At 39.8% G+C, this 20,753-nt stretch overlaps 1 protein-coding gene across 7 annotated transcripts in view; it reads left to right on the top strand.

Moving 5' to 3' along the window:
• Positions 1-20,753, top strand: part of Cdk12 (cyclin dependent kinase 12) — an 85,213-nt gene that overhangs the window by 10,628 nt on the left and 53,832 nt on the right. For all 7 annotated transcript variants that reach the window (XM_052759632.1, XM_052759633.1, XM_052759631.1 and 4 more), the window contains exons 3-6: positions 7,263-7,439; positions 8,798-8,937; positions 9,514-9,684; positions 15,506-15,695. In XM_052759632.1, the coding sequence (XP_052615592.1) occupies positions 7,263-7,439; positions 8,798-8,937; positions 9,514-9,684; positions 15,506-15,695 (678 nt within the window). The remainder of the gene's footprint in view (positions 1-7,262; positions 7,440-8,797; positions 8,938-9,513; positions 9,685-15,505; positions 15,696-20,753) is intronic.

Raw genomic sequence — 20,753 nt, 5'->3', positions numbered from 1 at the left:
ATATACCATGTTGTACATGTGGAAATCAGAGGGCCACTTTGTGGAGTTGGTTCTTTACATTGGTTCCAAGTGGAACTCAGGTCAGCAGGGTTTCATGGCAAGCATCTTTAACCACCTAGCCATCTTGCCAGCTCTTTTTTTTCTCTAATATTTTAATATCTGTAGAGAATTTGTAGAGTGACACCATGGTTTTTTGAGATAGGGTTTCTATGTGCAACAGCTTTGGCTGTCCTGGAACTCACTTTGTAGACCAGGCTGGCCTTGAACTCACAGAGACCCTCCTGGCTCTGCCTACTGAGTGCTGGGATTAAAGGCGTGTGCCACCATGCTGGTGGATAATAGTTTGTCGTCCCTCCCCCCTCCCCAGAGTTTCTCCATGTAGTTTTGGTGCCTGTCCTGGATCTCGCTCTGTAGACCAGGCTGGCCTCAAACTCACAGAGATCCACCTGGCTCTGCCTTCCGAGTGTTGGGACTAAAGGCGTGCGCCACTGCCGCCTGGCCGGTAATACAGTTTTTAAAAATCACTTATCCTATAGTTAAAAAAAAAAAGAGCAGTATGAAGAATATTTGCTAATTCGACTATAACTCACAATGGGATGATGGGAAGATCTTAAATTTTAATGAGTACTTTGAGTGTTTATTACTGAAATGATTATGAAGCATGAATCTCATAAATGACATTATGAAATGCTTTTTTAATCTATCAGCCATACTAACTGAACAAGACCTCCAAACAGATATGTTGAAGCCAGGGACATGGTATGGAAGTATAGTCTTAGTGGCTTTTCTGTTGACATTAGTAATTTGAGTGATGATTCTGTGTGGGTGCATGCATGCGTGTGAGTGCAGGTGTGTAAACAGAGGCCTGAAGTCAGCCTTGGATGTTGTTTCTTAGGAGTTACCCACCTTGTTTTTGTTTTAATTTTTAAATGTATTTTATCTAGCTGGGGGTGGGCCATTAGTACTAACATTTGGGAGGCAGAAGCAGGTATATCTCTGAGTTGGAGGCCAGTTTGTTGTACATAGTGAATTCCAGGACAGCCAGGTCTGTTGAAACCCTGTCTTTTTTTTTTTGTTGTTGTTCTGTTTTGTTTTGTTTTTTCGAGACAGGGTTTCTCTGTGTAGCTTTGCACCTTTCCTGGGTCTCCCTCTGTAGACCAGGCTGGCCTTGAACTCACAGAGATCCGCCTGCCTCTGTCTCCCTGAGTGCTGGGATTAAAAGCTTGCGCCACCACCGCCCGGCTGAAATCTTGTCTTTAAAAAAACAAAAAAACTATTTGAATTATAAGTGTTTTGCCAGCATATTTGTCTGTGCATCATACATAATGTAGCAGATCCTTTGAATGGGTGTTTGAAAGCCACTGTGCTGGGAGTTGAGCTCTGTACTCTGGAAGAGATACAAGTGCTCTTAATTACTGAGCCATCTCTCTAGCCCTTTGAATTTCCATGTTTCTATCTTCCCAGTGCTGTGATTACAAGCCTGTACCACCAGGCCCAGCTTTTTATGTGGATGTTAAGGATCAAACTCAAGTCCTCATGCTTGGGCAACAAACACATTACTGACTAAACTTTCTCCAGTCCTGTTGATTTTTTAAAAAATTTTTTTTAGGACTTATTTATTTATTATGTATACAGTGTTCTATTTGCATGTACGCCTGCAGGCCAAAAAAGGGCACCAGATCTCAAGAGGACTGAGGTTCAGCCTCCAGTGGTCACATAGTGGTTCAAAACTGTCTGTCACGCCAGTCCCAGAAGACTTGCACTCTGCAGGCACTACATGCAGGACCTTATACAGACATACATATATCCATACACTTGAAATAATAAAATAATCAAAATAATTAGATGAAGAAGATACAATACAATCTGGTAACAAAGTTTATACTGGTGACAGAGCAAATGAACTTAGTTAATGAGACTTCAAAAAGAAAATTTTTTTTTAAAGATTTATTGCCAGGTGGTGGTGGCACTTGCCTTTAATCCTAGCACTCAGGAGGCAGAGGCAGGCGGGTTTCTGTGAGTTCGAGACCAGCCTGGTCTACAGAGCGAGATCTAGGAAAGGCGCCAAAGCTACATAGAGAAACCCTGTCTCAAAAAACAAAACCAAACAAAAGATTTATTATGCATACAGTGTTCTGCCTGCATGTGTCCCTGCAGGCCAGAAGATGGCACCAGATCTCATTACAAATGGTTTGTGAGCCACCATGTGGTTGCTGAGAATTGGACTCAGGACCTCTGGAAGAGCAGTCACCACCAAGTCAACTCCCCAGCTCTCAAAAGAATTTTTTTTAAGATTCATTATTTAATTGTGTTTATATGTGGAAAAGTATTATGCACATGAATGTAGGAGGCCAGCAGTGTCAGATCTCCCTAAACCTGAAATTATAGGATAGTTGTCAGCCAGCAGGTAGGCGCCCAGTTCTCCACAGCAAGTGCTCTAAACTGCTAAGCCATCTTTCCAGCCCCTTGTTTCCAGTTTTTCTGTTTGTTTTTGAGACAGGGTCTTATTATATAGCTTTGGGTGACCTCTAATATGCTTGTAGACCAGGCTGGTTTGGAATTCACTGTGTAAATCCTATCTGACTCTTGGAATTCCTCCTGCTTCATGGCCTGAGCACTGGGATTTCTTGACACACACCCCCGCCAAGAGACACTCTAGGGTATGGTGGCACATACCTCTAATCTCAGTACTCAGTAGTTTAAAACAGGGATATCATAGGAAGTGTGATGCCAGTCTGATCTGCATACGAAATATCAAGCAATCCACAGGTACAGGAAGAGAACCTATTTTAAAACACAAACGTACAGCTGGGTGCAGTGGCTCACACCTTTAATCCTAGCACTGGAGAGGCAGAGGTAAGTTGAACTGTATGAGTTCCTACATCCTGAGTTCCAGGAGAGTCAGAACTATGTAGAGAGACCCTGTTCCAACAAAATCAAAGAATCAAAAAAAAAAAAAAAAAAAAAAAAGCAGGTATGGTGTAGTACCTGACTGGCCAGAACTTTGACTTTGATTGTAGATTCACTTGCCTCTGTCTCTTCTGTACTTTGATTAAAGGCATGTGCCAACAAGCCAGGTGAGAAATGTTTACATTCTACCTACAGGTTAATTTAAATTTCATCACCAGAAACTTCAAGATTGTAAAATTTGGTAGGAGTTAACTGTTTCTATCCTTTTTTTTTTTTTGAGATAGGGTTTCTCTGTGTTGCCCTGGCCTTGAACTTACAGGGATCCACCTCTCTCTGCCTTCTTCTGAGAGCTGGGATTAAAGGCTTGCACCGACTCTGCCTGGCCAAGCCATCTATTTCTTATGCACAAGAAGTAAGGCAACCTAATCATTACATGTGAACCTTTAAAAGATTGTGAATGAGGGGGCTGGAGAGATGAATCATAAAATCTCTTAGTTCCTGAAGAATTGAGATTTATAAAGAATATTTTTTTAAAGTATTCTTTTTTTCTTTCTTTTTTTTTTTTAAGATTTATTTATTTATTATACAGTGTTCTGTTTGCACATATCCCCGCAGGCCAGAAGAGGGCACCAGATCTCATTACAGATGGTTGTGGGCCACCATGTGGTTGCTGGGAATTGAACTCAGGACCTTTGGAAGAGCAAGCAGTGTTCTTAACCTCTGAGCTATCTCTCCAGCCCCCTATAAAGAATATTTTTACAGTATTTGTGCAATTATAATTTTCCCTCTTTTGATATTTAAAAATTAGAGATATTTTAAAAGCTTATATTCTGTCTCAGTTTTTGCTGATAAACTTTTTTTGGTAGGAAAATCTGACTGGAGATTCTGATAAATGCTCATCTTTACTAGGGGTTTGTAAACGGGAAGTTAGGTGACTATGCTTCATTGACTTCTTCTCAGTGGTGTATGTGGTACAAACTGAGTAGATTCCTTACTCAGTCTCATTACAGGGGACTAAGATGATAAAAATTAGTAAGAAGCATTACCTGTTAAAATTGTGTGTGTGTGTGTGTGTGTGTGTGTGTGTGTGTGTGTGTGGTTTTTTTTTTTTTAAAAGGAAACTGGGTCCCTGTACATATCCTGGAACTCATGTAGGCTTGGCTGGCCTTGAACTCAGTGAGATCAGCCTGCCCCTGCCTCATGAATGCTGGGATGAAAGGCATGTGGTACCAACACAGACTTCAGCAATCTTCTTTAAAGTGATATTATAAGGGAATAGGTCAGTTGTTTTGACTCTGAAAGGTATTTCTGAAAGGCATCTATTTTTATAGCCACTTATCCAAATACTGGGGGATCTTGGTGGAATGATTACAATTCTCAGATACTTTGAATATTCTGATAATATAAAAGAATATCACTGGGCGGTGGTGGCACACACCTTTAATCCCAGCACTAGGGAGGCAGAGCCAGAAGGATCTCTGTGAGTTCCAGGCCAGCCTGGTCTACAGAGTGAGATTCAGGACAGGACCAAAACTACACAGGAAAACCCTGTTTTGAAAAACCAAAAAAAAAAAACCAAACAAACAAAAAAACTGAAAACGTTTTTTAGGGGGGGCCTGAGAGATGGCTCAATGGTTAAGGGCACTGGGTACTCTTCCAGAGGTCCTGAGTTCGATTCCCAGCAATCACATGGTGGCTCACAATCATCTATAATGAAATCTGGCGCCCTCTTCAGGCATACTGGCAGAAAACTATAAATCTTCAAAAAAAAAAAAAACAAAAGAAAAAAATGTTTTTTGGGGGGGGGGGCGGCGGAGAATTAGCTCAGTGGTTAAGAGCGCTTGTTCTTATGAAGGACCAGGGTTCAGTTCCCTGAACCCACATGGAAGCTCACCACTTCCTCAGGTAATAGGCACACATGTGATGCCCAGACATACTTCTAGGCAAAACACTCATGAATGAATCTAAAAGAAAATTTTGTGGGGGCGCTGGGGCTGAAGAAATCGTTTGGCAGTTAGAGGAACTTGCTGCTCTTGCAGAGAACCCAATTTTAGTCCCCAGAACCCATGTCCAGCTTGTGATACTTGATCTGCTTGAGCACATACTTTCACATGCACATAGGTATGCACACACACACACACACACACACACACACAAACACACACAAACACACACACACAGAGTGTGTGTGTATGCACGTACACAATTTTAAAATAAATCTTTTTCAAATTTGGATTTATTGGGGTTTATAGCACATATCTATAATCCCAGTACAGAGGAGGCTAATGTAAGAGATTCCTTGGAGTTCAAGGCCAGCCAGAAATACATAGCTTGTCTCAAAAAAAAAAAAAAAAAAAAAAAAAAGGATAAAGATCCCCAAATTTGAGTAGTTTTTTGATTCCTAGGAAGCTGTCTTTAGGTTTTTCCATACTGACTAGTATAATTTGCTGGTTATGTGAGTCCTGTCAGGGCCTTAATAAGTCTGAAATTGCTGCTTGAACTTTTTTACCTTTTTAGTTTGAGAGTTCTTATTTGTGTGGTCAAATATTAGTGAATTCAGTTCCCAAATAACTAAAGTTCTTATGTATATTTTTCAGTAGTTTTGTGTCAAATTAGCTGTAAAACACTTTCATATAGTACTTCCTTTTCCTAAGTTCTTTTTAAGTCCTTAGTAATCAAGTATTTTTAAATTGTTGACTTCTTTCATTTAAATCTTTTGTTAGAGCAAGTTATCTTTTGTTAAACAGTAAGTTTCATAAATTGTATGAGTTTCAGTCATACATTGTGACTTTTAGAACTTGCTTTGTATATTTTATTTCATCTCAAAAATTTGCAATTTCAGGAGTGCCATTAAATAGAGTTTTTGTATTGTTTTAAATATTGAAACAGGATTGCATATAGTTGCTGGTCTTAAAAACTTGGCTGTGTAAGCTATGCAGTGTTGGCACACCCTTAAACCCAGCACTCAGGAGGCATCAACAGGTGAATCTCTGAGTTTGAGGCCAGTCTGGTCTACAGAGAGATTTCCAGGGCAGCTATGGTGGTTACACAAAGACACCGTGTCTTTGAAAAGCCAAAAACAAAAACAAAGCAAAACAAAAAGAACTTGCTATGTAGTTGAAACTGGCCTCTTTTAATTTCTGATCCTCCTGCTTACACCTTACCAAGTTTAGATCCTTCCCCTTCCTCACCAGGTATTGGGTATTTAACTTGGAGTCTGACACTTGCTAGGCAAGAATTTTATCACTATGGGCTGGAGAGATGGCTCAGAGGTTAAGAGCCATCTGTTCTTCCAGAGGTCCTGAGTTCAGTTCCTAGCAACCACATTGTGGCCCACAACCATCTGTAATGAGATCTGGCGCCCTCTTCTGGCCCACAGGCATACATGCAGGCAGAACACTGTACACATAAATAATCCTTAAAAAATTGAATTAAGCTGGGCGGTGGTGGTGCACACCTTTAATCCCAGCACTCGAGAGGCAGAACCAGGCGGATCTCTGTGAGTTCGAGGCCAGCCTGGACTACCAAGTGAGTCCCAGGAAAGGCGCAAAGCTACACAGAGAAACCCTGTCTCGAAAAACCAAAAAAAAAAAAAAAAAAAAATTGAATTAAAGCGGGGCGGTGGTGGTGCACACCTTTAATCCCAGCACTCGGGAGGCAGAGGCAGGCAGATCTTTGTGAGTTCGAGGCCAGCCTGGTCTACATAGCGAGATCCAGGAAAGGTGCAAAGCTACACAGAGAAACTCTGTCTCAAAAAACAAAAACAAAAACAAAAAAAAACAAACAAAAAACTGAATTAAAAATTTTTTTATAAAAGTATACGTCAAATATTAATATTAAGCACATTTCCCCAATATTTTCACACATTAGGAAGTAGCCATATTCACAATGCTTACTTTATTTTAATATTTGATAAAATGTAAACACCACGTCATGTTCTTTAAAAATTGGTTATATTATTCAGGAGGTAACTAATATACTTAACTAAGTTCTAACTTTTTAGTCATCTTTTTTTAGGTTTATTGTTATGGGTATGAATGTTTTGCCTACATTTATGTATGTTCACCGTGTGTGTGTGTGTGTGTGTGTGTGTGTGGTTCCCACAGAAGTGAAAAGAGGACATGGCATTCCTTGGGACTGGAATTACAGACGGTTGTGAGCTGTCATGTGGGTGCTGGAAATTGAACAACAGTCCTCTGAAAGAGCCACCAGTGCTCTTAGCCACTGAGCCAGCTCTCTAGCTCCCATAAGTAAAATCTTAATCTTTTTAATAGTTGGGCATTATAATATTCTTTTAAAGCTTTATTAGCATAGTCTCTGAGTAATCTTCTTATCCTTTCATCTCTATTTAGTCCAAAAGAAATGCTTCCGTCAAAGCCTGCAAAGAAAGAGAAGGAGCAGAGGCCTCGCCACTTACTCACAGACTTGCCTCTTCCTCCTGAGCTACCAGGTGGAGATCCATCTCCCCCAGATTCTCCAGAGCCAAAGGCGATTACACCTCCTCAACAACCATATAAAAAGAGACCAAAGTAAGTTTTCCAGAGATGTGTAATTTTTATACTTTATGTATATGAGTGTTTTTTCTTTATGTGTTTTCTGTGCCTTAAATACATGCCAAAAGAGTGTGCTGGATCTCCTGGGACTGCAGTTATAGTTAGTTATAAGCCATCATGTAGGTGCTGGGAATTGAACCCTGGTCCATGCCTCTTAACTGCGGAGCCATTTCACCAACGCCTTAGGGGGTCTTTCTTTCTTTTTTTTTTTTTTTTTTAAATTTTCTCTCTTTTCTTTTTGGTTTTTCTAGGCAGGGTTTCTCTGTGTAGCCCTGGCTATCCCAGAACTTACTGTGTAGACTAAGCTGGCATGAACTCACAGAGATCTACCTGACTCTTCCTCCCAAATGCTGGGATTAAAGGCGTGTGCCACCACTGCCTAGTTTAGGGATCTCTTTTTAATTAAAAAGTTTCTCTTTTGTTTTAAATCTAAAATTTATATATCTTCCACAACTCATAGATGTGAGAGCCAACAAATATATCTTTTATTTCAATTTTATGAGAAAATAGTTGTCTTTGCAAGGATGCTTCTCTGTTCCTACGGATAGCTATCTTAGTTACTGTTTTATGGCTGTGAAGAGACACTTTGACCGAGGCAACTCTTGTGAAAGAAACCATTTAATTGGAGGCTTCCTTCCAATTTCAGTCATGTAGTCTATTACCATGTTTGGGAGCATGGTGGCATGCAAGCACTATCCTGAGAGCTATATCCCGATTCATAGGCAGATAGTGGGAGCAACACTGGGCCTGGCTTGGGCTTTTGAATCCTCAAAGCCCATCTCCAGTACACACTTCTTTCAAAAAGGCTACACTTCCTAATCTTTCTAACCCTATCAAGAATTCTTCTGTATGAGTCTATGGGAATAGTTCTCATTCAAACCACCAAGCATAATACATAGCTAACATTTTTGTTGTTGTTGAGACAGGGTCTTACTATGTATCCCTGGTTGGCCTAGAACTCAGATAAATTGCATGCTTTAATCCCAGCACTTGGGAGGTAGAGGCAGGTTGATCTTTTAAGGCCAGCCTAGTCTATAGTGTGAGTTCCAGGACAGCCAGGGACCTAGCTACATAGTGAGATCCTGTCTCAAGAAAAAAAATAAAAGTTGACACCACCATGCCAGTCCTAACCACATTTTTTTGGAAAAGCAATCCATGTATTTAGTGAAAACTCCCATGTCCTGCCACCACCTTGTATCTTTTGAAGCCAGAATTTCATTATAATCACTGACAGTTTATTATTTCATTTCATTTCTGTCATTTCAACAAAAATTTTATAAAAAGGCAGTCACTTAATGGCAAAAAGTAACGGTTTTTACTGGTTTTCTTTCTAGAATTTGTTGTCCTCGTTATGGAGAAAGAAGACAAACAGAAAGTGATTGGGGAAAGCGATGCGTGGATAAGTTTGACATTATTGGGATTATTGGAGAAGGAACCTATGGCCAAGTATATAAAGCCAAGGACAAAGACACAGGTAAGTATTTCCATAAATTTTTGATGTCAGAAGTGTAAAAATTTAACTATTACTAATATTTTAAATAGATTTAGAAAAATGAATTTTAGGTTCTAATTTGTTTTCTTTTTTTTTTTTTTTTTTTTTTTTTTTGGTTTTTCGAGACAGGGTTTCTCTGTGTAGCTTTGCGCCTTTCCTGGAACTCACTTGGTAGCCCAGGCTGGCCTCGAACTCACAGAGATCCGCCTGGCTCTGCCTCCCGAGTGCTGGGATTAAAGGCGTGCGCCACCACCGCCCGGCCTAATTTGTTTTCTTAATTATTAAGTAGATTAAATGTTCCAAAAGAATAGTTTAGTCAACCCTTAGTGTCTGCTCCAGGACCTCCTGGGAGGAAGTCCTTTACATAGAAAGCATAATATTTGTGTGTAACCTTTGCCCATCCTCCTGTGTAGTTTAAATTATCTCTAGAATATTTATGGTACCAATAAAGGCAAATTACAAATAAATATTGTTGTCATTCAAGGATTAATGACAAAGAAAACAGCTCAAAAAGAACTTTGAGTTGATTATTGTGACAGTTTGCATGTGTTTTTTCAGGAGAACTAGTAGCTCTGAAGAAGGTTCGGCTAGACAATGAGAAAGAGGGCTTCCCAATCACAGCCATCAGGGAGATCAAAATCCTTCGTCAGTTAGTCCATCGAAGTGTTGTTAACATGAAGGAGATTGTCACAGACAAACAAGATGCACTAGATTTCAAGAAAGACAAAGGTAATAGCAGAAGTTTCTGTTTCTTTAATTTCATGTGATGAGGTTTTTATATGCAAGCACATGTGTTTCTGCAAGAACAATAACTGCTATTAACTTTCCATCTCCATTTATATGAGATATATATATATATATATATATTTTTTTTTTTTTTTTTTCTTTTTTGGGGAGGTTAGGGATGGGGGTGGGCCGGGTTCTACATAGTACTGACTACTCTGGATCTCTGTAGACCCAGCTGGCCTTGAACTCAGAAATCTTCCTATGTCTGCCTCTTGAGTTCTGGAATTAAAGGCATACACCATCATGCCCAGCATTTATTTCATTTTATTTTCTGAGACAAATTCTCCTTGTAGCCCTGGCTCCTCTGAAAATCTCTGTGTACACTAGGCTATCCTCAAACTTGAACTCAGATCTCTGCCTGCTTCTGACTCCCAAGTGTGTTTTTATGTGTATAAATGTTTTTGCCTGTATGGAGGCCAGAAGAGGCACTAGATGTCCTGACACTGGAGTTGTTTGTATGCAGCCGGGTGGGTTCTGAGACTTAAACAAAGATCCATTGCAAGAGAGCTACACGTGCTGTTTATTTACTGCAATGTACAGCTTCCTTTTTATATTTATTTATTTACTTTTTTTTTTTTTTTTGGTTTTTCGAGACAGGGTTTCTCTGTGTAGCTTTGCGCCTTCTCCTGGAACTCACTTGGTAACCCAGGCTGGCCTCGAACTCACAGAGATCCACCTGGCTCTGCCTCCTGAGTGCTGGGATTAAAGGCGTGCGCCACCCCTGCCCGGCTAAAGATTCTTTTTTTAAGATTTATTGTTAATTATGTGTACAGTGTTCTGTCTGCACACCAGAAGAGGGCATCAGATCTCATTTTAGATGGTTGTGAGCCACCATGTGGTTGCTGGGGATTAAACTCAGGACCTCTGGAGGAGCAGTCACTGCTCTTAACCTCTGAGCCATCTCTCCAGCCCTATTTATTTACTTTTATAGGACAAGGTCTCTCCTCTCTCCTTCCTTCTCCCTTCTCCCCCCCCCCCCCCCCCCCCCCCCGGAGTCCTCTCTGTTTTGGAACTTGCTATGTAGACCAGGCTGGATCTCCTGGAGCTGGAGTTCCCCGTGGTTGTAAGCTACCCATTGTAGTTGCTGGGAACCAAACTCAGGTCCTCTGCAAGAGCATTATGTGGTCTTAAATGCTTGACTATCCCTTCAGCTTTTATTTTATTATTTTATTTAAAATTTTTTTAATTTATTTATTTTTATTTGAAGTACACTGGTGTTTTGCCATGGGTGTTGGGTCTCAGAAACTGGAGTTACAACCAGGGTCCTCTGGAAGAGCAGTCAGTGCTCTTAACCACTAAGCCGTCTCTCCAGCCCTCCTATTTTATTTTTTTGAGACAGGGTCTTATTATGTAGTCCAGCTGGTCTCCAATTTTTGTAAACTTCTTTGCTCAGCAGCCTGACAAATAATATTGTAGGTGTATACTACCACACCATTTTATTTTTCCTTTCTTAGCTTGTTTACCTGAGTGAACTTTTTAGGATATTGTGTCAGGTAGCCAGGCCCACCTCAAGCTTGCTGTATAGCTACAGATGACATTGAGTTCATTATCCTCTTGCTTCTATCTTCCAAGCACTGGGATTAAAGTGATGTTCTACTATGTGTAGTTCTGCTTGTGTGAATTTTTTTGACAGGTTGGCCTCAGTCTTAACTTTTCTTTCTTTTTTTCTAAGATTTATTTTTTTAATTTATGTGTACAAGTGTTTGCATGTATATGTGAGCATCACATGTGTGCAGTGGCCACAGAGGTCAGAAGTGTTTTCAGATCCCCTGGAACTGAAGGTGTAAGTGGTTGTGAGCCACCATGTGGGTGCTGGAAATTGAACTCAGGTCTCCTTCAAGAGAAACAGGTGCTCTTAAGCATGACATCTCTGCATCCCCCAAGTCTTGTCATCCCCCTCCCCCTTTTGATTTTTCAAGACAGGGTATCCCTGTCCTGGAACTCTCTTTGTAGACCAGGCTGGCCTCAAACTCAGCAAGATCCACCTGCCTCTGCCTCCAAGTGCTGGGATTAAAGGTGTGTGCCATCATGCCTGGCTTAGTCTTGCTTATTTTTGTAAATTTGTTTTACTTTCATTTTTTTGTTGTGTGTGTGAGTGTTTTGCCTGAATGCATGTCTGCATTATATACATCCCATGCTGGTGGAGGGCCTAGAACTAGAGTTAAGTGAGAGACCCTGTCCCCAAAAAAAGGTGGGGCTGTCCAGATGGTTCAGCAGGTGTAGGTGCTTTCTTTCAAGATTGACACCCTCTATCCCACAGGTGACATTAGAGAGCCAACTCTCAGTTTTCTTCACACACACACACACACATACACACACACACACACACAAAAAAAAAAAAAAAAAAATAATTAACAAGAAAAAGACAAAGTGAATACCACCTGCAGTTGACCTCACATATATATTAATAGATTAAACTGGGTATGATGTTACATTAGTATAGTCACAACTGGAGGCTGAGCTGAGTATTATAAGTTCAAGGCCAGCTTAGTCTACATAAGAGGTTTGAGTCCAACATAGGCTAATATATAAAGACTTACTCTTTTTTTAAGTGTTTTTTGTTTGTTTGTTTTTGCTAAAACAGTGTTGATTAATAAAATACACAATTTTAGGCCAGGTGGCGCTTGCCTTTAAAGTCAGCACCTAAGAGGCAGAGGCAAATGGATCTATGTGAGTTTGAGGCCAGCCTGGTCTACAGAGTGAATTTCCAGGACAACCAGGGCTGTACAGAGAAACTCTGTTTCAAAAACCAACCAAATAAAAAAATGCATTAAAGAAAAAGATTTATTTTTATTTTGTGTGTGTGGGTGTTTTTTCTACACGTGTGTCTGTGTACCGCGTGTGTTCATGGTGCCTACAGAGAGCAGAAGGCATCAGGTCCCCTGGACTTGGGATTACAGACGTGAGGGTTCTGGGAATGAAACCTGGACTCTCTCCCAGAGCAACCAGTGCTGGTGACAGCTAAGCCATCCCTTTAGCCCCCTAAACATTCTTTATCATTGAGTTGCAAGATAGCATCTTAGATAGACTTGTTTAGTCAAAAAATTTTCATAGTAATTTTAGATTGATTTTAAGAAACATAGTAAAAATTTATGTAGACCTAATTTGAATCCATCCCAGCAAATGTTCCCTAACATTGACTTAATAATACACGGTGTATGTGTATATGTGTGCATGTATGTGTATAACTGCTATCATACGTTGCCTGACATTGAACCTAGTCATGCACTGTACAACTAAGTGTATGTGTACGACTGCTATCACAGGTATAGAATGAGCAACATCATTTATGTTTGTCTAACTATAGTCTGTGCTGTTAAAAAATTGTGAAACATTTTTTTTTTTTTTTTTTTTTTTTTTTTTTTTTTGAGACAGGATTTCCCTGTGTAATAGCCCTGCCTGTCCTGTAACGTAACTCGCTCTGTAGACCAGGCTGGTCTCAAATTCAGAGCTCCACCTGCCTCTGCCTCCCAAGTGCTGGGACTAAAGGTGAGCTCCACCACCTCAGTGCTCTAATATTGTAGTTTTTAGAATGCATTCCCTATAGTCAGTTTTTATCCTTTTGTTTGTTTAATTTTGAGACAAGGTCTCACATTGTAGTCCAGGCCAACTTGTAGCCGTTGTCAAACTTCCTGTCTCAATTTCTTGAGTTTTTGTAATTACAAGTATGAGCCAGCATGCCTGGTTAACACATCCTTTTAAAAATTGTTTTCCAGGGACCGGAGAGTGAATACTTGTCTTGTAGAGATTAGGCAGTTTACAAAAACCACCAATAACTCCAGCTCCAGGGTAATCTGACACCCGTTTCTGGCCCTCAGGCACACTTTTAATCAGTTGTACATACCATCACATTGATACATATAATTAAAAAAACAGCACTCAACAGCTCAGCCTTGTCTCTAGCTCTTTCTAAGAAAAATCACAGATGCTTGTAATTGGCATTGTGAGTCTTGGATCTGAATTCCTGGTCCTGTGGTGTAGCAACCAATGTTCTGCATTATCTCTCATCCCATAAATATTTTTCTTACATTACCAGGTCTTAGATCAGTCTTCTCCAAGATACTCCTTTTATGCTATCTTGCTTTAATGTAACTGTGAACTATTTGAAAATTTTAGGGAAACTGAGAATGCTTGTGTCTCCATTCTGTCCTCTCTCCTTACCCATTCACCCACCTCCCACAAAAAAGAAGAAAGGATAAAAGAAATGTGAAGGGGTTGAGGAGCTGTCTCAGTGGGTAAAGTGCTTGTCATGCAATCATGAGGACCCAAGTTCCCAAGTAAAAGATGAGCATGTCAATGCATGTCTCTGATCCTGCACTGTGTAAGGCAAAGACTGCCCAGTCTTTCTAGCCAAAACAGTAAACTCTTAAGTTGATTGTGAGACTATCTTAAAAAAATAGGGTGGAGAATGATAAAAGAAGACAGTAATCGAGAGTCAGCCTTTAGCCTTCACACACCATGTGTACATATGAGTCAGAGTGTCTTTGTGTACATACTGTGCATGCACACATGTTCTATCCCCTTTAAAAAAATAAATGCATACCGTTTGGGAAATGTGAGAGAGTTCTTGAAGTCTACCCTCTATATTATAAAGAATTTCTGCCTTTTACTGGAGATGTAGCCAAGTTATACAGCACTTGCCTAGTACTTGAGACCCTGGGTTGGATTTATTTATTTATTTTTAAAAAGATTAATATGTACACTGTGTTCTGCCTGCATATATGCCTGTGCTTTAGAAGAGGGCACCAGATCTCATTATCGATGGTTGTGAGCCACCATGTGGTTGTGGGAATTGAATTCAGGAATGCTGGAAGAGCAACCAGTGCTCTTAATCTCTGAGCCATCTCTCCAGCCCCAGATTTTTTGTTTTCATGCTACTAGTGAACACAAAAATTAGTCGTGAAAACCTGGACGGTTTTGTTTTGATAGGTTTCCAAAAAGCCCAGGCTGCTCTATAACTTTGTTTAGCTAGGGATAGCCTTTAATTTCTTTACCACACATGGTTTTTGTGGTGCTAGGGGTTGGGCTCAATCCTAAGATTTTGCTAGGCATTGTGGTGTGTGCCTTTAATCTGAGCACTTGAGTTTTGGAGCTAGCCTTGTCTACATATCTACATGGTAGTTTCCATGCCAGCCATGGCCACATTGTGAAGCCCTATCTCAAAACAAAAACATAATACAAACCCAGGGTTTTATGCATGCTTGGCAAGCACTCTCCCAAGTGAGCTATATCCTTAGTCCGTAGGACTAGTATTCCATGTTATAATACTGGTATAAATTCCAAATTCCTTACTATTACTTAGTGTGCTTCTTACTTTTTTTTTTTTTTTTTTTTTTTTTTTCGAGACAGAGTTTCGCTGTGTAGCTTTGGAGCCTAGAACTCACTCTGTAGATCAGGCTGTCCTCCAACTCACAGTGATCCGCCTGCCTCTGCCTCCGCCTCCCAGAGTGCTGGGATTAAAGGCATGCGACACCACTGCCTAGTGGCGTTCTCTTAAAACGTAAATAGTCCACATACAGGTAGTATAGGAATCAAGATTTATTGATTTATTACTTATTTATTATAAATTATAATATAAATAAATAAGTAAATGATTATTTATTCCAGTAGTATTATTTATCCTTGGTAAGTTATTTTATTAGTCTAATTTTTAGGTCCTTCATCTATAAAATTAAGTGGTTGTTTCAGAGAGACTATGGTTAACTTCAGTGATATTCAAATTTGAGGATTGCTATTTCAATATTTTTTTTTCCATGTTATGTAGGTGCCTTTTACCTTGTATTTGAATATATGGACCATGACTTAATGGGACTGCTAGAATCAGGTTTGGTGCACTTTTCTGAGGACCATATCAAGTCATTCATGAAACAGCTAATGGAAGGATTGGATTACTGTCACAAAAAGAATTTCCTCCATCGGGATATTAAATGTTCTAACATTTTGCTGAATAACAGGTAACATAGTAACCAATTAAGGCTAATCACTTTTTCCCTTTCTTTTGGGTTTTGTCTAGATAATTTTTTTCTTGTCATACATGTTGAATGTGTTCATTTATTGTTTTGTCTCTCTCTCTCTCTCTTCTTCTCCCCTCTTCTATCATCTTTCCTGATTTAATGTTAGAATTAATAAAGTAGGATTGCAAATATTTTTTAATTGCTAAGATTCTAGGGTATTGATCTACTAGAGAATATACCATATAGTCAATAAGTAGTGGTGTTACCCAGAATAAACTTAAATATATATTGGGTTCTTAATATTCTTCTTTAGTGGAAAGAAACATTCCTGCCTCTTTAGCTGCTTTTGAGACTCTGTCAGTTACTTCCTTTTAGAGGAAGACCTTGCCTCAACACACACAGACATACACAGTGGTAGTGGTTGTGGTAGAAGGTGGCTTACCTGAGATTTCCAAATTTTAATACTAAAAAGCCTGATAGTTCACACTGTGCAGCTGAGTTTAATAGTAGAACTAAGCAATTTTATTAATTTTTCAATTTAGTAAGCATCTTTTGATACTTGTTTTAGACAAGGTCTCAGTATGTAGCTCAGGTGGCTTTGAACTATGATTCTCTTTCTTAGTCTCTCAAGTGCTGGGATCAAAGGCATATACCACCACAACATACCCACGTTTGTTTGTTTGTTTGTTTGTTTGTTTAAGTTAGAATCACCTGGAAAGATGTAGCTTTGAGGAATAAATAGAAATTTATCAGAAAGACTGACAATGAAGAATCAAAAGTCTGTGACATTGCTTATGTTCAAGCACATACATATGAAAGAGTGTAACATGCCTGTAATACCAGCACTAAGGGAGGAAGGGTTTAAAGTAGGGATGGGGATATATCTCAATTGGTAGAGTACTTGCCAGTGTGCCCCAAGACCTGGATCTGATTGTAGCACCACATAGTAGTTTTATGGCCAGCCTGAAACTTTGAGACCCTTATCTCAAAAAGGAAAAAAAAATAGTGTATTATGTCTATAAAACTAGAAACATAACATTAATACTAGAGCAAGAAGTTAAGCAATTATGGTGAAACACGAGGCCAGATTGTTACTGGGAACCAGTTTATGATCTTGTATGTCCTACTAAGGAGGTTACTCTTATCTACCGTTCAAGGGGGAAGGACATTCAAGGTGTCTGTGTAAAGCAGTATTTAAAATTATACTTTAATGCCTTCATTGTGAGGCAAACATAATGTATAAAAATTAGGTCTTAAACTGTAACTGTGTGTATATTCCTATAATCCCAGCTACTTGGGAAGTTAAAGTGGGAGAGTCAGGAGTTTGATGCCAGCTTGGACAATTTGGTAAGACACACTTTGAAAAAGTTGGTTTTGTTTTTTTTTGTTTTGTTTTTTTTTTTCTTGTCCATCTCTGCAACTCAAAAATCTCCTATTAATTCTATATCCACAATTCATAGTTCATTTGTAGTCTCAGCTACTTGGAAGGCTGAACAGGAGAAGTGTGCATTCATGTTTGCCCAGTAACTATTAGACTGTCTTGCTGGGCATAGTGGTGCATGCCTTTAATCTCAGCACTCAGGAGGCAGAGGCAGATGAATCTCTGTGAGTTCAAGACCAGCCTGATCTACATAGTGAGTTTCAGGACAGCTAGAGGTACACAGTGAGACACTGTCAAAAATAAAAAAGATTCTGTCTAAAGCTAAGTGTAGTGGTAAACACCTTTAATAGTAGCTAACCCTTGGGAGGCAGGGGCAGGTTTTATCTTTAGGAGTTCAAGGCCATTTCAGACCAGCCAGGGCTACATAGTAAGACCCTCTATGAAAAAACAATTGTTTTGTCCTGGAACTCACTCAGTACACCAGGCTGGCTTCTGCTTCTGCTACCAAGTGTTAGGATTAAAGGTATACACCACCACAACCTGACCGAAAAGACAAATTTATTTATTTATTTATCTATCTACCTACCTACTGTCTGTCTGTCTATCTATCTATCTATTTATTTATTTATTTATTTATTTATTGGGTTTTTGAGACAGGGTTTTTCTGTGTTATAGCTCTGTCTGTCCTGGAACTCAACTCTGTAGACCAGGCTGGCCTTGAACTGAAAAAACAATTTTTTTTTTGGTTTTTCGAGACAGACTTTCTCTGTGTAGCTTTGCACCTTTCCTGGAACTCACTTTGTAGACCAGGCTGGCCTCGAACTCACAGAGATCCGCCTGCCTCTGCCTCCCGAGTGCTGGGATTAAAGGCGTGCCCCACCGCCGCATGGCGAAAAAACTATTTTTAATGAGGGGTACTGGAACTCAACTCTGTAGACCAGCCTGACCTCGAATTGAAAAAACAAATTTTATTTATTTGTTTGTTTGTTTGTTTGTTTATTGGGGTTTCAAGACAGGGTTTTTTTGTGTTACAGCTCTGTCTGTTGTTGAACTCAAGTCTGTAGACCAGGCTGGCCTTGAACTGAAATTTTTAATGAGGGGTAAAGTAGCATTATAGCTGTGGCTATAGCTGGGACTCAGTAATATAACCCTAAACTCAATCCCAAGTACTACAAAAGAAGATTTAATGATAGCTGTCAGCTTGCGGCTTTTTGGCATTTAATATTGTATTTTCTTCTGTTGACATCGCTTCTTCATGAGAGGTTATCACAGAGCAAGTAATAGTTATAGTTGTGTTTTATATCTTTTTTTAGTGAGATCCCCCTTCCCAGTCCCTTACTTCTCAGAGTCATACTGAATTTCACACTAAATTGAACTCTGTCATGGTTACTAATTGAGATGTGGGGAGCCACAAGTCAACTTGATCAGTCAAGTTTCTACTCCTGCTCACTTAGTTCTGTGTACTCAAAGGTCTTCTCTCACCGGTGCTCCCCTCTGGGCTAGGATGTTGGTTTTTATATTTTTATTGGGTGCCACAGAAGATAGGGGCTGAGTGGGGGCCTAATTATAGTGAAGCTTCCAAGATGATGTACACTGCCAGCATGGGCTCCTTTGTCCAGGCATTCTTAAGGAAGCTGGAGAGTCTCCTGGCCATATTGGTCTCAAGAGTGGCATGAGATGGCCAGGAGAAAATGTGAGAGGTTGTCACCAATGGGGAAAGAACCATTTACAATGGGGGGAGAAGAGCTAGGCTGGTTTCCATTGTATTTGTTATATAAGTATAAAAAAGACCAATTATTCATGGGTCTTTCGTTATTTTATTTTTTTATTTTTTTAAAGATTTATTTATTATGTATACAGTGTTCTGTCTTCATGTACGTCTGCAGGCCAGAAGAGGGTACCAGGTCTCATTACAGATGGTTGTGAGCCACCATGTGGTTGCTGGGAATTGAACTCAGGACCTCTGGAAGAACAGTCAGTGCTCTTAACCTCTGAGCCATCTCTCCAGCCCCATTTTAGTTTTTTAAATGAATGAGTGTCTCTCTCTGTAACCTAGAGTGTCTTCTAAGTCATAGTGATCCTCCTGCTTCAGCCTTCCAACTTGAGCTCTTACTGTATTAGAGATACCTGGTTTTCTGTTGTAGAAGGCTACTAATAGTATGTGGTAAGAGACTAAATGCAGGGAAACCTGTTAAAAATACCATAAGGGCTAGAGATAGCTCAGTGGTTAAGAGTACTTCTGCTTTTGGCTAGCCAGGGTTTGGTTCCTAGTATGCACAGAAGAGCTGACTGACAGCCAATTCTAACTCCAGGGCATCCACTGCCCTTTTCTAACCCCTGAGGATTTTTTTTATGTTGTTTTTGTTTTTTCAAGACAGGATTTCTCTGTGTAACAGTCCTGGCTGTCCCGGAACTCACTGAGATCTGCCTGTCAAGTGCTGGGATCAAGGATTCTTGCATGTATGCAGTGTGCATAAACTCATGCAGGCACACACATACATGTAAAAGTAATTTATATGCTTATATTGAGACAGTCTTACTATGTAAGCTGCTGGCCTGGAACTCACTGTTATAGATTAGGCTGGCCTGGAACTCACAGCAGCCCACCTGCCTCTGCTCTGATGTTGGGATTAAAGGTGTGTACCATCACAGTTGGCACTGGAGGGTGGAGGAAGGGGAGAGTATCTTTAAGTCAGGCATTGGTGGCAGAGGCAGGTTGATCTACATAATGAGACCCTGTCTGAATAATAAAATAAGTAGAATCCAAGAGAAATGGCCAGCGAGATAGGAATAAGGAAAATACTTAACTGCAATGTGGTCATGTTTACAAAGGGAGTAGTCATAGATCTTAAATTCCAAATTAGAACACTTAAGAAGAAAGTTTGCCAAGTAAAAGGTCAGAGGTGACATTAGTGGAGTGAGGGGTAAGCAAATATGCAGCACAATCAAGGAAAGGAAGTATAATGTGATAGACCGTTGAATTTGGAAGAAATAAAATTGTTGAATACTTGAAGTTCATTTCAAAAGACATTTTAAATTCATGGTCTCAGAAAGTTTTCTTTGCTATTTCTATGTGTATCTATTTCTTCTTGTCATTGGGATATAATACATAAAATAATAGGGTTTTCATTCTTTTGTATATGCCAAAATTTGGCAGTACTTCCACATCAGAGTTTCAGGCTAGCTTCAGCTATCTTTAGTATAATAAATAAGTAATAAATGTGCGGGAATATAGCTTAGTATCAGAGTTTTTGCTTAGTATATATGGGGTTCTAAGTTCAGTTCACAGCTTCACAAGAAATAAACAAGGGACAGTGAGATGGCTTTTGTCAAACATGATGATAGTTCAGTCCCCAGAACTCACAGGGAGGAAGGAGTGAACTGACTCCTCCTGCAAGATGTTCTCTGATCTACACACACACACACACACACACACACACACACACACACACACACACCATGGCATACACATGGAAGTAAAGACTAATAACCACCTTTAATCCCAGCACTGGGGAGGCAGAGTAGGCAGATCTCTGAATTCAAGGCCAGCCTAGTCTACAGAGCAAGTTCTAGGACAGCCAGGGCTACACAGAAAACCCTGTCTCAACAGAAAACAAAAACGAAAGAACTAAATAAATAACCAAACAAGTGAAGAAATACTTTTCTTAGTACCTATT

Source organism: Peromyscus californicus, unplaced genomic scaffold (assembly GCF_007827085.1).
Source record: "Peromyscus californicus insignis strain IS unplaced genomic scaffold, ASM782708v3 Scaffold_3__1_contigs__length_106647218, whole genome shotgun sequence".
Classification (NCBI taxonomy): Eukaryota; Metazoa; Chordata; class Mammalia; order Rodentia; family Cricetidae; genus Peromyscus; species Peromyscus californicus.
The sequence above is the reverse complement of the archived record's forward strand: the minus strand, read 5'-3'. Positions and strand labels throughout refer to the sequence as shown.